This window comes from Lycium barbarum, chromosome 6 (genome assembly GCF_019175385.1).
Source record: "Lycium barbarum isolate Lr01 chromosome 6, ASM1917538v2, whole genome shotgun sequence".
Lineage (NCBI taxonomy): Eukaryota > Viridiplantae > Streptophyta > Magnoliopsida > Solanales > Solanaceae > Lycium > Lycium barbarum.
In genome coordinates, this window is record NC_083342.1 from 115,827,239 (window position 1) to 115,844,049 (window position 16,811).

Consider the following 16,811-nt stretch of genomic DNA (forward strand, 5'->3'; position numbering starts at 1 on the left):
AAATAAGTAAAATATTGACAAAGAAGGAAAAAAGGGATAAAAGTCACTTCCTCCCTTCACTTTTACTTGTCCACCTTGACATATCAGGAGAATGAAAATTTTCTTCTTCTTATTTTACCCTTCACATTAATTACTCATTTTCAAATCATTTTCTAAGGCTATTGAGACTATACACCAATAAATATGAATATTATGATAATATACATATATGAATATTATGATAAAATATATACTTCATTTATTAATTATTAAAGAACGTGAAAAGTCAAAAGTGGACAAGTAAAGTGCATGGAGGGAATAAATGTGTGTAGGAGAATTAAATTGAAGTGCATATGCATATACATGAGAAGATAATACATACTCAATACTATGACATATGTCCAAATGGAATAAAAAAAATAGTTGGTTAAAGTGTACAATGTATATAACTTTTGGTACAAATTTGCATTCCTATTATTCGTCATCTCTTCGTGTTTAAAGTATTGACAAAGAAGGAAAACGGGGATAAAAGTCACTCTCCGTTCACTTTTACTTGTCCATGTTAACATATCGACAGAAAGAAATTTTTGTTCTTATTATTAATTTTACCCTTCACATTAATTGCTCATTTTCAAATCATTTACAGGGCTATTGAGACTTACACAATACATATGAATATTATGGTAAAATATATACTCCCTCCGTCCCATTTTACTTGCCATTTTCCCTTTTGCACGCCCCTTAAGAAATCATAAATAAAAGATGTATTCTACTATCTTACCCCTATCTCTTTTTAATAAATACATTCTAATCAAAATTGACTATTTTCAAGAACATTTATTACTAAGGGTAAAGTGGGAAAGATTTAATTAATTTTATCTTGATTTTTTAAATGAACAAGTAATTTAGACATATATTTTTAGTAATGTGGCTAAGTAATATGGGACGGAGAGGGTAAGATGGGAAATATTTAATTAATTTTATCTTGGTTTTGTAAATGAACAAGTAATTTGGACATATATTTTTAGTAATGTGGCCAAGTAATATGGGATCGATGGAGTACTTCATTTATTAATTCTTAGAGAGCGTGAAAAGTCAAAAGTGAACAAGTAACAATGCACGAAAGAAATAAATATGTGTCGGAAAATTAATACTGTGTTGGTCCTACTTTGACACTTATTAAATATAGAAAAATATAGTAGAAATAGATGGGTACAACACGGAATGGTCTATGTACAATTTGTTAATGCTGTGTTGGTCCTTCTTTGGCACTTACATATAACAGAAGCATACATACATACATACATACATATATATATATATATATATATAATAAAAAATTAAAATATATAATAAATATATTTTGAACGATTACTACTATTTATTTGCTACTTATCAGCAACTAGATGGCGTATGCTCGTGTTGCGCATGGGCCCAACACTTTGAATTATAGTGCATCTATTTGTATGTAGTTGTGTTTGGATAGTGATAATATATATATATATATATATATATAATATGTTCAAAACACGATTAATATAACATTGTAGTTTATGCTCAGTATCTAAAACTTTATTATATTAGTATTTGCTACGAATACAAAGTCTGCAAAAATTTATTAATACTTTTTAAAAGAGAAGACTTGTTTAAAAGGAAACTATTTTCCTCTCTTTGAGATAAAACAATAGCAATATTTAAACATCAGTTGATACTTTAATTTTAATTCGATTAATTTAAAGGTGTAAAATACTTATTATTTTTATCAAATTTTGATTTGGATAATTCTAATTCAAATTATTAAATTAATTTTACATGTTTTAAACGAAACAAAGTAGAAATTTGATTTTTCTATTTAAACGAAGAACTACTATTTTTTATTTTTTGGTAAATATTCTCAATTTAGCTCATTTTACTTGTCATATTTTCTACACAATTGTAAAGATTTATGTATTGGGTAGTGATAGTATATATATTTTATATTGCTAATAAACATTCCTAAATTTGCACTTTCGATGCATATACATAGATGAACATTAATACATATACACAAATGTTATTTGTCTATTAAGTGGAATTATGTGAGTATGATAAAATAGTGAAAAGTAAAAAGAGTGTAAAAGTGACACGTGGCCAAAAATATAATTAATACCTGTCACTTGAAATGATATCATCTGTTGTGATGCAACTTTTATGAGCAAGGGCAAAATAGGAAAAGTACGAATATATTTAATACTAAGCTACAGTAAGATTCTACTTTTAACTAATAGAATTATTCAATGGCAAGTGCTTTGACCAAATTGCCCTTGGTTGACCTTGGTCGACGATCTACTTCTTCAACTCATGCGTTTATATTGTTTAGGTTTAAAAAAAGGAATTTGTCTATTACAAATTAAAAACTAAAAAAATGGAAGAAATTGCATGAATTGTCCTTCAAATGGGCTGGCAAAAATGCTGCAAATGCACCGCGTGGTATAGAAATCCAACTGAATGAATCCAACTGAGGATACTTTGATAATTACATGGATATTGCTTGATTTTTTAATATGAAGTCCACTTTTTTTTTTGGATATTGCTTATTTTTTAATATGGGGTCCACATTATTTTTAAAAATATGGGGTTCATTTTTTTTTTAAACATGAGTTGGAGGTAAAAAATAGTACCATATGTTTTCTAGACTGTTTAAAAAAAATGATATATTTTTATGTTTAGAAATTATTTAACTTGAAATTTTTCCTTTTACCTTTAATAAAATTATTTAAATTCACACAAATATCTATAATTTGTTTTAGACCACAAATTAGGACAGAGAGAGTACCTTTTAGTAATATAATTATGAAATTTTTATTACAGAAAATATTATAATTCAATTAATTGAGAATATCAATAAATTATTTTACTTAGTTCGCTTCTCCCATATATGAATTTCCTGATTTGGTTCTCTATTGAAACATTTGAAATTCACCTTTTCTTACCGAGTTTCATGCCATCATCTCTGTCTACTCAACAATACTGAAAAGCCCTTTCATGTGTCAGCATCTGCTGTAGTCTTAAATTTTTAAGTATAGACCAACTTCATCATTTTAAGAAAATATGTGTATACGTTTCTTGACCGTTTATATTTCGTCTTCTTGATGTTATTCCTCATTATTTGTGTGAAACGTATGTGTCTAAACTTATACCCAAAGGTATAAGTTTTAAATCTTTTGGTTTTATGACTTTTTTAGCGATTTTTGTGTTCAATTTAAATCGTTATTTCTTTTTTTTTTTCGAACTTCTTCTTTATATTTTCTCTAAGCGTACCTTTACCATTTTCTGAACTTATTATCATTATTTAAATATCCTATTTTTTTCTGTTGCAATTGTTTCCTACTTATTCACGTGGACCCCACCTTAATTTTTTTCCTAGCAATTGTCTCCTACTTCTTCACGTGGATCCCACCTTTATTTTTTTTGCAATTATCTCCTAATTCTCCACGCGAACCTCACCTTAATTTTTTGTATCTGTACTATTATAGAAAAATGGGCCCACCTTAATTTTTTTTTTCATTCCTACTATTATAGAAGATTGGATCCCACCTTTTTTTTTTTATAATTTTTCTACTATTAAAGAAGATTGAAGCCCACCTTTTTTTTTTTTTTAATTTTTTAACGACGGACGATGAAAAAGTGAGCAACTCACTCTTTTTTTCTCATATAGAAGATTGGATACCACCTTTTTTTTTTTTTTTACAATTTTTCTACTATTAAAGGAGATTGGAGCCCGCCTTATTTTTTTAATTTTTTTGCCAACGGACGGCCAAAAAGTGAGCCACTCTCTCTTCTATATAGTTAAAAAAAACTCATAGAGGCACCAGTAACAGCGAGGTACTTCTACAAAATTCTCAAAAGTTCAAACGTCCAGAGAATTTAGTATAACAGTGTGCTGTAATTTAAAAAAAAAAAAACAAAAAACAAAACACACACAATAAAAGAGAGTAATTTAGGGCCCAGTGATTTAGTCGGTGGGTCAAAATAGTTTGGAAAATGCAAATTCGAGAAGCTTCACTCGTTATCAATATGACACCATATACTAAAAAGCACTGTCCTTTTCGTTGTTTCACACAAGGAAGTAGAAGCAAGCAAGTAGCACAAGCTCTCAAGGTCAAGGGGAATTCTTTCAACTGATTTTCTCAATTCTGAATCTTGAAATTACTACCCAACCTCTTTCAATTTATTTTTCTTTCTAGTCCCGTTATAAAAAAAAATTATCATTCCTTTTTTCCCTAACTCTTTATTTTCAACTGAAACAATTAAGGGCCTGTTTGGAAAGCCACTCAGGTAATTGGAATTGGATGTAATTGGGTGTAATTACACAGTTTAGCCTGTTTGTTTGACCAGGTAATTACACAGTTAGGTGAGAATTGGGGGTAATTGACAGGGTGTAATTACACTCTCCAATTCTCAAGGGGGCTTAGAATTGGGTGTAATTACACTCTGTAATTACAGAGTTACTTTTTAGTTTATTTCTTTTTTATTTTATTTTATTTTATTTTATTTCTTTTTTATTTTATTTTAATTTCTTTGTTTTTCTAATTTATTTTTTTATTTATATATTTTTTTTACTTTTTAATTATTTTTATTTTTTAAAATATATTTTATTTTTATATTATTTATATTTCATTTCTTTTCTTCTCATTTTCAACCTTTACTTCTTGTGGTTCCATGTAATTGCTCTTTTTTTTTATTTTTTATTTTATTCATTTAGCATAACAATATTATTATTCTAATTTTTTAAACTACATCTCTTAATATTAGAAAGAATGAGTCATTAACAAACTTGACATATAATGAGTGACGTTATTAAAGTATAATTTCGTTGTGAATGTGGTTATAGACTTATATTTTCCCTTTCTTTTGAATTATAGAAGTATTTACTTATGTTACGTTGGAACTTACTTATGTAATGTTGGAATTTGACATAAGCGTATTATGTTAAAAAGATTTCTTTTGGATTTTGAATTTAGGTTATATTTTTTACTTTAATTTATTTGTTTTAATACTATTGACTTGTTATTTCACATTGCTTGTTGTTTATTTTTCAAACATTTGAATAATATTGTGGCATTATATTTATAAATATTCTTTTTTTTTCTCAAACATCAAATCCCATGATGTTCTCACAAAAAAAGTATTTATAATCAATTAAAATAAAAATATTATTAATTTGAATTATATATCAACTATTTTTTACAATTTTAGTTACAAATATATGATTATTAATTAACATATTTTCAAGAAATAATGTGTTATTAAATAGTTAATTTAATATCATGTATAAAGGCACATATTTTAAATATTAATTTTAAATTTTTTATAATGAAGTTTTATTTTAAAATTAAACTAACTGTGTAATTACACTTGTGCAACCAAACAGCACGCTTGTAATTACACTGTAATTACATTATAACAAACAAACAGGTCATTGTAATTACAATACTGTGTAATTACTAGGCTGTGTAATTACTAGGGTAGTAATTACACCAATTCCAATTACCAGGTGGCTTTCCAAACAGACCCTAAAGAACATTTCTCATATGTGTAACTAACAATGCAAAATTCAAAAGTGCTTTCTTTAAACTCCGTGCCAGGTGAAAATCAGACAAACAAAATTTAAACGGAGTAACTAATATGTATTCTAAATTTCATCTGGTATTAGCTTAACCTGTGACAAAAAATAACATTTGTTTTATACAAGAAGTGAAAAAGCTACTTCCTTTTTGGTGGGGTTTGTTTGTAATGATCGTTTTCTTGAACAGTGAATAATGTCGAAGTTCTTTGGAGGAAAAGACCCTTTTGATGATCCATTTTTCAAGGAACCATTTGGTGGTTGGTTTGGTTGGAACGACCCGTTTGATGGACAACAAGGCTCTGGGAAGCAAATTACCATTGAAGAGCTAAATCCTGAAGGTGATGGTGATCAGGCTCAGGAAAATTCTGAACCAAGTAAAGACTTGGTTGTTAAGAACAAGAAACCAAGCAAAAAATCCAACGGTTAGTGCTGTTCTTTAACTTAGAGTTCAATTAACTTACCTGGTTATAGTTTATACATAAAATTCATATTTTTCTGTGTGAAATTATAGAATTCATTTTTTTTCCATATAGGTGATAGGTTGATAGCTACTAGTTGAGGAGAGTTTTGGTCTTACTAGAGAAATTTTAATATTATTATTGTTGTTGTTGTTATTGTTATTGTTATTGTTGTTATTATTATTATTATTATTATTATTTGTAGTAATAGTAGTAATTATAGTAGTAGTAATAATATTATTATATATGTATATATATTACTTATAGTTCATACTTTATTTTATTTAGTATGTTGATGATATGAAATGAGCTTGAATGAAAGTGCAAATTCATATAGCCGATCCCAACTTGTTTTGAGATTGATGTGTAGTTGTTGTTGTTTGAATTTTTGTGAATTTAATTTATAGGGAGCCACAGTTTAAGCTACCGCAGAGTTGCTTATGGTGGTTTAAATGGGATGTACTACAGTTGCTCGGAAGGAAGAATGACTGGTCCTGATGGGGTGAGTAGTTTTATCGGGATCATAGAGGTAGCTACTCTTGCTTCTTGTATGATTATTAGTACATTGTTTAAACAAATTGCAAAGTTTTTGTTTTACTGCATAGGTGGTTCTAGCAGAAATGAAAGAAGACAATAAGACGATTGGAGAGTCCCTGCACACAATTTCCAAAGGGATTCACGACAAGGTATTTCTCTTCTTAATAAATGTATAATTAAAGGGCACTGTTCATTGGTCCTCTTTAATTTATTAGGTTATTCAGATGTAAACTACTTCTTTTCGAGATTGAAATTCTTCTTTTAGTTGTTTGTCAGGACATCGAATTCTACTAAGTTGCCTTGTTTGCTCTATAATACAATTACTTCTCTCTTAAAAAAAAATTAATAACTAAGTGCCTCGTTTGTTATCCCTCGGTAGTAAATAAAAATTGAGCAGAGATTGTATTGTTGTCCTGATTATATCCGTGAGCTTTATGCAGGGCCATTCTGTCACAAAAAAGCATAGTTCAGATGGGCGAGAGGACACACTGCAGACTTTGCACAATCTCAACGAAGGTATTTCCATTTCAACAACATGATAGATGCCATGCCTTTTGAGTTAGAGGAGGGCTAATATAATGGTATTTGATTTACATTTAGACGAGCTTGGCGACTTTGAACAAAATTGGAAAGCTAATTGTCACGCCCCGAACTTGGGCCTGGACGTAACACGGCACCCGGTGCCTGACTGCATGTGACCGAGCGAACCAACTGGCTGACTGAATCAACATGTGATATCAAAACATAACTGAATGTGGAAACAATTAAACACATGCTGATATACTAAAGGTCTGACTGAAATCATAATGCGGAAATACTTAGACAATCTGAAATATATCTGAAAGTAGCCAACATGGCTAAACCAAAACAACTGAACGACTGAGTATAACTGTTTACAAGGCTAACATAACAAATATCCGACTGTCTGAACTGTGTCTATGAAGCCTCTAAGAGTACTGAATAATATAACTGTCTATAAACTGAATTAACTAGATAGCTGACAACGCCCCGAAGGAATTTGGGGCTCACCAGTAGCTGATACGTGCACTCCTAAATAGCTGAGTCGTCAACCTGTGTATCGTTGCCTGCATCGCGAGATGCAGGCCCCCAAGCAATAAAAAGGGACATCAGCACATTTGAATTGTACTGGTATGTAAAGCAACTGAAGCAATAAAATACTGAAACTGAAACTAATAACTGTAACTGTAATAGCAAGGAAGTAAATATGTGAATGCTCCCTGCTCTGTATCTGAATCATCTGTATTATCTGTGTTTGTATATGTGGGGCCTCGGCCCAATAATAAATGCACGCTATGGCCTCGGCCTAGTAGTGCGTCAGTCAATGGCCTCGGCCATGTATACGTATACACAAGACTGTGTTGTGCCCTCGGGCAAAATCACATATGTATAATTATGGTTAATTAATAAGGACTGAGACCATAACAACAATGAACAATTCTGAACTGAAATAGACATGTTGGACTGAATTGAAAACACTGACTGTTTATGAGCATACTGAATTTCTAGACTGAGACTCATGTGGTAACAATACATAAGTCTATAAAGATTACGTGCTGAGTTCATGATATTCAAATTGATAACCATGAACGAATTCTGTAACTGCAAACCTAGAAGATAACAGTTCTACAACATATCATAAAACTAGGGCTAAACTCTACTTTGAGTCGAATTATTGACAAGTATGAAGAATGAGGCGTAGGGAGAATCATGAACATTCCCTAACGTAGATAGTTAGCCTCACATACCTTAATTCCAGCCTTTGAGCGTAATACAATGTTCGTCAACCCTTTCAACTTTGATCTATATCAATACAAGTCAAAGGAATTCTATATTAGCAATAATATTCATGTTTTGGTCATCTAACGCATTTTATCAAACACTTAATGGGCTTGAAGCTCCACAGTCTCCATTAATGGTGATTTCTTCACCCAATTCCCATTCTATTACTTCTAGGTGATTCTACAATCTTAATTAGATGTAATTAACATTCATTCTTCATCACCCATATGAATACAACAATCCCAAGTCAACAATCCAAAAACCCTAGCATAGTTCATATAATTCTCTTTATCAAACCCATTTACTATTCTCCCAAGAACTTATCAACACTTTAATCATCATGAAACATCATAAAACTTACCTTAGTTATTGTAGGAATAAGCCTTGAGTTGAAATACTTCACTTGAACAAAACTCTAATTCCACCTTCCATGGAATTTCTTGACTTGAATGGATTTGATGTGTTTCTCACACTTAGTTTTGTGGATTGATGAAATGGATCTTTAGTTTCACTTGGATTCTTGCATATGAAGTGTTTGGATGGCTCTAGAGAACCCTTGAGTCGTGGAGGAGAAATAGGAATGAAAAAAATGAGCTTGGGTCTCTTATTAACATCTTAAAATCTGATCCGTCGGGCAATTCTACGCCCATTTTTACGTCCTGTACAATTTGTACGGACCGTATATCATTCCGTATAATCAATCCAGTGATTTGGACATTCTGGACCAATTATACGGCTGGAATATACGGCCCGTATAATTTTTACGGTCCGTATGTTCCACCGTATAATTTTTACGGTTCGTATGTTTCCACCGTAACTGACAGAATACTGTTTAGTAAAATGGGCATAACTTTATGCACAGATGTCCGTTTGAGGCCCATAATATACCGTTGGAAAGCTATTTCAAAGGGCTACAACTTTCATCAAGGAAGTTTTCCCAAATTCCAAATTAATAATGGGGTTATGGTCATTGGAAGTAAGACCTTCTATAAACTCACTTGTAAACATGCCCCGTAGAGTGGTTTTCAACTTTGCTTTGCCCAAAGACTCTTCTCATGACTTAATTGGTTTTCAAAACACTTCCTATAAACCTCATTTTGGTTCCATTATATTATCATCTTATGAGTCAAACTTTCGCCCGAAGCTACGAGGTGTTACACTAATGCTGATAAGTATTTGCCCGGATGGGATAAGGGTTTCAGCTTGCTGGAGAATCAAGGTAGGTTGTTTGAATTCCATGTCCTTGAGTTCGTGCCATTAATTTCCAGACTTGATACTTGAGAATACACAAACACTGAAATATCATTGATTTTGCTGCTTCTATCCAGTTAACATGATTTTCCAGTTAACCTAATCGTTCAAATGTTACAGCCGGTGGACTCTCTAGTTAGCTATAATCATATTTCTTTGCACAGGCATTTCATTTTCTGTGCCCAGTTCAGCACTCAACAAAAGCTAATAATTATTTCTTCTTTTAAGAAGGTGATTTAGGGCCTGTTTGGGATGTGGCACCTTTTAGTGGATGAACAGTAACTTTGATTAAGACCATATGAAGCTAATGAGGCGGAAGAAAACATATAGGTGAAAGGAAATGAGTCCCCAAGTCAGTTTGATAGATGGGACTACTTTTGAACTCTGATAGGATAAATCGACAACAATGTACGTATCGTAAATGATTGAGTGAACACAGCTTAGGAGCAGAAGAAGAAAAATGGGTGAAAGAATATGAGTCCTCGAGCTGCTTAGCTATATAGGCTGATCCTAACTCCATGACAACATTGTGTTTACTGTAAAAGATTAAAACCACTTGAGATCAGTGCACAGCATAAATATCTCTGACCCAAAAGTTCACCATATACTTATGGTTAAAGCTTTGCATTTTCATGTCTAAAACAGCTCTAATGATGTTATTATATTTCAGAATTTCCTCTAATTGCTAGCGTGTTTAGACATACGAAGAATACTGCCTCTTTTTATATGCTTGTCAGTGTCTATGCTATATTTGATTATGTTAGTTTTCATCCAACTTTTTTATTAAAAAGCAGAAGTAACGTTGACATGCTTCTCCTTGCACATGATACTTCTGAATACCCATGATACTTCTGAATACCGTTAACGGTAATAATTAGTACCAGCTCAGTAAGTCCGCTTTGTTTAACAGATGCTCTCATTTCATAAAGAAAATGAGCAAATAGTAGCTGTTTCAGATGAGAAACACTAAACCAGCTATAGGAGTTGAGATTAATCTGAACTTTACCTGGATGAATGCACCTATCAAAACAAAAAGTTTATACTTTACTGAGAACAGAACTATTTAGAAGCTAGAGTTCATTGCAAGAAGACCATATCTTACATGAAAGTTCGAGATCAAATCAAGACCGTAACTTTGTGACTGAACTAAGAATCATAAAGTCATGAAGACATATCTTTCACTGATGAATGTGCAGCATTGCTGCAATTATAGATTTAACACTTGTTGATCTTTTGACTTATGCAGTTATAGAAAACTATAGAATCTCCTTGTTCCCTGTAGTCATAGAATTTGGACACGTGCATTTTTAACTTCTGTGTATCCTGTAAAGGGTATTATGCTTGTGCTGTATGGTTTTGCACTGATATGTTGCACGAGTAGTTTTGACAGTCTATTCAACATGTGTAGGGTCTATTAGCAGCTTGTGGGATGACTTTGCAAATTGGAAGCAGTGGCGGAGCCAGGATTTTCACTAAGGGGGTTCAAAAATATAAAAGAGTAAGAAACGAAAAAGTCAATGGAGTTCAACATCTACAATTTATACATAAAAAAAAAAAAATTAACCTTGTGTATACATGGTAATTTTTCGCCGAAGGGGGTTTAGGTGAACACCCTGGCCACCACTTGGCTCCGCCTCTATAAACAGACAGTAAATATCACAATACCATTCAGCTCGCAAAGCATGCTACTTAATTGTCATAATGTTGTCATGCCTAACATAAACTACGAGCGTCACCTTTGGAATACTGGATTGTCTATTTGTGTGCTACATGAAACGAAACTAACAATATTTTCACAACACTCACAGGATCATTAACATGTTTAAAATTTAAGAATAGTAAATAAAAAGAGAAACAACTGACCTCTTGTCAAAGAATCAAAGTCCAACTCACACGAACAGGTCTCTGTAGCAAATAAATACATAAAGGAAAACCTCAAACAAGCCATATTACAGACCAGCAATTAGATTCACATTGCATAACTTATGGACCACCATATAGTAAACAGACAACAAACATATTGATGAAAGGCACAAAAATTAAACCATAAAAACATGAAATATGAGAATTTATCACAGAATCAATCTAGAAAGATTAATAGACAAAGTTAAGCAGAGTACCAAGAGAAAGTTGCAGAATCAGAGGAGAAAACTGGAAGTAAGAAGTTTCCATTATCAAAGGCAACTGGAAGGTGCCATATTACAAAAGCAAAAGCTTGGGAGCTTTTGAAGCAAAAACAAAAGCTAGTAAGCTTTTGGAGTGGAAACTAAGTTAGACTATGCAAGAACCATGGAGCTAGTAAGCTTTTGGAGTGGAAACTAAGTTAGACTATGCAAGAACCATAGAGCTTTACAATTGTACTCTACGAGATTTCATTTCTTGAAATGTCTTAATAATTGCATCATTAGAAATATTATCAAATAAATCTTTTTCTAGATAAGGCACCAAACAACCGCTAAAAAAATCATCACTCATTTGACTCCGCAAGTCATTCTTGATAAACTTCATTGCCGAAAAAGCTCTTTCAACGGATGCAGTGGCAACTGGCAAAAGCAAAGCAAGTTTCACTAAGCGGAATACAAGAGGATAATTTGAATGCTTCTTTGTCTGAACTAATCTTTTCGAAAGATCACAAAGCCCTTTTAGATCGAAAAACCTTTCATCAACATCACGAACATCAATAATGTAACTTGCAAGTTGATTCTCAAGAGCACTCATATTGAACTCATCAAAGTCATCAGGATATAACGCAGCCATTTTCATTATCTTTCTGATGTCGAAACTTGAAAAAGAGTCAATTGGATTCAAACAAGCAATTCCACGAAGCAAATTAGTCGTCGCTTCGCCAAAACGATCTTTAAGCTCTTGAAGTTGCCAATCAATAATATTGCAAAACACTTCAACACGATAATGATGTAAGACTGTATTGTCACCAAGTCTTCGTCGTGATCTTAAAGAGCTAACATATGGATCCTTAAAGTTAGGTACCAAAATTTCATGCTTGATACAAAATAAAGATACCTTAGCAATGAGAGAATCCCATTCCTCATCCCTATAAGCTTGCAACCTTATTTTTGCTACTTCAAGAAGTAGCATGGCATTTGCCAAATCTTGCTCCTTTTTTTGTAAGCAATTGTTAAGCTCATTTGTGATTGCTAAAACCTCACTCATCAAATACAACATGAATGCAACCTCATATGTTCGACAAGCGTCGAGATATCCCATTGCCTTGGCTCTTTCATCCATTAATCGTGCATCGTGAACAAGTGATTCAAGAACATTAACAATAGAGCCATACATAAGAATAAAATTGTTAAAAGATTTATAATGAGATCCCCAACGAGTATCACAAGCTCTTGAAAGACCAAGTTCTTGATTCAAGCCCCTACCGGTTATAAGCTCACCCATATCTAATGCCTCTTGAATTCTTTCTTTTTGAGAATCTCGAAATTCATCCATACGCTTAAAAGAAGATCCCAATACATTCAAAATATTTGAAACCAATACCACAAGTTTTCCCACTTCAATACATTTTTTAGAGACTGCAACAAGAGTTAGTTGAAGTTGATGAGCAAAACAATGAATGGAATGAGCCGATCTACTTTCTTGCCTAATCAACATTTTAAGGCCATTGATCTCACCTTGCATATTGCTTGCCCCATCATAACATTGTCCACGTACATGTGATAGACTCAAGGAATGTTGAGCAAGTAAATTAACGATCGCCCTCTTTAAAGATAAAGCACTAGTATCGTGAACGTGAACAATGTCAATAAGTCGCTCCATCACAATTCCCTTTCTATCAATATATCGTAAGACAATAGCCATTTGCTCCTTGCGTGACACATCAAAAGACTCATCAACTAGTAAAGCAAAGTAGTCACCATTTAATTCATCAAGAATAGCTTTAATTGTTTCTATTTTACATGATGTCACTATATCTTTCTGAATCCCTGGAGAAGTCATTTGATCATTTTGAGGAGCATGTTCCAGTACATAATCACGAATATTATCACACTTTTTCCCATACCATGAGAGAATATGAAGAAAATTACCCCTACTAAGTGATGATTTAGATTCATCGTGACCTCGAAATGCAAATCCTTGAGTTACAAGAAGCCTTACTACATCAACTGAAGCACTTAAGCAAACCCAATATGCATGTTTAAATTGATTAAATTGTCTCCCAAGTGCAAATTCAACAGACTGTTGTTGTCACATTAAATCTTGACATTTCTTTTTTGATTGATTATGTACGCTGTTCTGTAGACCAATATGTCCCCCAAGACTACTCTTTTTGTGCCAACTCTTAAACCCAGTAGTTGAAAATGCTTCACCTCCACCTTGATGAATGCTATGGCCTTTAAATAGATAAAAATACAAACAATAGACTGCGTCTTTACTAACACTATACTCCAACCAATCATGATATACATCATCAAACCATTCAGAATTAAAACGACGCATTGATCCAGAAATATTCGTTTGAGGATACTCACGCTGAAGCAACCGAGGTTGACAAGGGCCATTCTGAAGGTATGCTCTTCTAATAACATCACGATGATTTGGATGATAGTCCAAAATTGGAGTTCTTTCACCCGGATCATAGTTTAAAGTACTCAAATCAAATTCTTGAGAAGAATGTAACACTACTTCCGAACAGTTGGCATTTGCTTCTTGGTTAAGTTGACTAGGAGACGCTAAACTTGATTTTGGTACTTTGGTAAAATACTTTTTCAGTGAATGTTGAGACTGAATCGTAAAAGTAAGAATTTTGTTAGACTAGTTACCAGCAAATTGAAGCAATCTATCTAATCTTCATAGCAAATATATAGAATTCTGGAAAAAAAAATATCTCTGCTATTCTGATATATTAATTGCTTGTCCTATTAGGATTTAGGAACATGCTAAATTTATAGAAGAAATTATCTTTGTAGACCATTTGTATATCATTCTGCAAAAATGAATTTGTGTTTGAATAATGCCTATTCTCTTGAGAAAGAATAGAAAAAGAAGGGAACTAAGAACTTACTGAGGAAGCCATGGATGGAGACTGGAGAGCAACAACGAGCGCAACAGCTTCAGCAACAATCAAGTATCAATAGAGCAAAAAAAAAAAATGTAAGAGGCAGAAATGAATAGTGAGGTCGTGTGAAATGTAAAAGAGTGAAAGAGCAGGAACTATGCAATAGGATTTTTTTTATTATTTGCCTTTTAGATTAGGGATTTTATTCAAATCCCAATTAGATCTGCCCAGTTATTAAACGTGGTCGTTTTGTTTGTTTTAAAAAATATTGAAAACGCCTGAAGGAAAAATAGAAAAAGAAGGGAACTAAGAACTTACTGAGGAAGCCATGGATGGAGACTGGAGAGCAACAACGAGCGCAACAGCTTCAGCAACAATCAAGTATCAATAGAGCAAAAAAAAAATGTAAGAGGCAGAAATGAATAGTGAGGTCGTGTGAAATGTAAAAGAGTGAAAGAGCAGGAACTATGCAATAGGGTTTTTTTTATTATTTGCCTTTTAGATTAGGGATTTTATTCAAATCCCAATTAGATCTGCCCAGTTATTAAACGTGGTCGTTTTGTTTGTTTTAAAAAATATTGAAAACGCCTGAAGGAAAAATATTGAGAATATGTTTGCAAGCGGGGTTCGAACCCGCATCCCATGCGCGAAACTGAACCCCCTTCACCGCTCAACCAAGTATTTGGATTGTAATAAGGGGGTTCATTATTACATATATACACATAAAATAAAATTTTGACGCTATATAAACAGTGTAATTTCCCGACGAAGGGGGTTCGGATGAACACCCTGGGCTCTACGTAGATCCGCCCCTGATTGGAAGGGTTTGGGTGGTTGGGCAAATCCAGCTCTGGAGTACTATGGAAATGCAGGACTGATGGAACAAGCCGGTGAATCAGGCGAAGATTCTTCTAGGCGAGCCAGAAGAATAGTCCCAGTGGAGTAAAGGGATGTTTCTTTTGATGATGAAGTTAATGGTACCACATATATCATCCTACCAGTGTAATTACATGTTTTGACCTCTTCTATTTTCAGAGCTTAGTGTCTCTTGTCGGTTCGCGTTGAGCATGTTTCAGTGAGATTATGTGTTGAAGACTCGATTTGATTAAAAGTCAGACTATTAAGACTATTCTGGGGGAGATTGTGATATCATAGTCAAACTTCCGTGGCGTTTGGTTTTGATTTTGGTTTGTTTTTAGAAGAAAATTATGTGGGTGTGGGGACAAGTTGGTTTTGGTTATGGTTAACGAGTACTGTTTGAAAATTATATCTTTAAGACGAAATACTTTAGGCTAAAACCCAATATAATATACTGACTATTTTCCTTGTTTAGCAACTGAAATACTCATCAAATTGAGAGAAAACAAGAAGGGAAATCAGTTCAATAAACGAAGGGAAGCACAAATGCAGTACATTTCGGTGCCCCTTTTTGGTTGGAGCTACGATAGTAGTTGAACGTGTTTGGTTTCAAAGCTAAATTAATTGGTTTTCGAAGCAGCAAAAATACTACAGATTTTTTGTTCGGTAATTAACTTTTTTTTTTATTAATCACCAAACAATATACAGTTATTCGGAGTATTTTACTTTTCGTTGTTCGATTTAAGGTCTGTCCAACGAGGCTTTGCTGCTAATCTTTGAAACCTGTAAGATGAATTGAGCATGGGGTTTGTGAGTTGTGACTTAGGTCAATGACTCCATATAGATGTTCCATCACGCAAAGGGAGGATCCAGATCCAGTATACACAGACACCGTTTGTTTTTTTTTTGTTTTTTTTTTGTTGGTTTATCTGTGGATCCTCTGGGATTCACTAGCGTAATTAATTTGTATTCCTACGTAAAAAGTGTGTGTCCTACCAAAGAGATGACTTTATTTTCAACTTTTCAGGAATCAAACTTACGATCACTCATTAAAAGTGGAGGAACCTTTACTATTTTACGAGACATGTTGGCCGGTGGGTATGGCAGAAATAGAGGAAGGGGTTCCAATTGAATCTCTATCGCCAGAAAATTTTACCCAATAATAGTATAAAACATTTTTTATCGTATGGAGTAATTGTTGAATCTGATTGACGTTGGAATATTTTAGTAAGTATATAGTGGCAAACAGGTTTAACACATTTTTATTGGATCATAAGTCCAAATCCTCGGTATG

General features: G+C 32.9%; 1 protein-coding gene across 3 annotated transcripts; it reads left to right on the plus strand.

The window, feature by feature from the left end:
* The first annotated feature begins 3,978 nt into the window (after positions 1 to 3,978).
* On the plus strand, positions 3,979 to 15,828 carry LOC132645711 (uncharacterized). Of its 3 annotated transcripts, none has more exons than XM_060362859.1 (9): positions 3,979 to 4,119; positions 5,775 to 6,009; positions 6,453 to 6,547; positions 6,651 to 6,731; positions 7,023 to 7,098; positions 7,183 to 7,215; positions 9,542 to 9,601; positions 11,042 to 11,074; positions 15,475 to 15,828. In XM_060362859.1, the coding sequence occupies exons 2-9, from the start codon at positions 5,781 to 5,783 to the stop codon at positions 15,603 to 15,605; spliced, it is 738 nt and encodes a 245-aa protein (XP_060218842.1). In that variant the 5' UTR covers positions 3,979 to 4,119; positions 5,775 to 5,780; the 3' UTR covers positions 15,606 to 15,828. The 3 variants fall into 3 exon arrangements, with proteins under 3 accessions (XP_060218842.1, XP_060218844.1, XP_060218843.1); XM_060362860.1 differs by having other exon boundaries at positions 4,037 to 4,123; positions 5,773 to 6,009; XM_060362861.1 differs by lacking the exons at positions 7,183 to 7,215; positions 9,542 to 9,601 and having other exon boundaries at positions 3,980 to 4,119.
* The last annotated feature ends 983 nt before the right edge of the window (positions 15,829 to 16,811 follow it).

What these genes read in the sequence shown, in the direction of transcription:
- LOC132645711 (XM_060362859.1), top strand. Translation starts at nt 5,781, where the DNA reads ATGTCGAAGTTCTTTGGAGGAAAAGACCCTTTTGATGATCCATTTTTC. An exon ending in ACCAAGCAAAAAATCCAACG is followed by an intron (nt 6,010 to 6,452) that starts GTTAGTGCTGTT and finishes TTTAATTTATAG; the next exon opens with GGAGCCACAGTTTAAGCTAC. An exon ending in CTTTGAACAAAATTGGAAAG is followed by an intron (nt 7,216 to 9,541) that starts CTAATTGTCACG and finishes CGAGGTGTTACA; the next exon opens with CTAATGCTGATAAGTATTTG.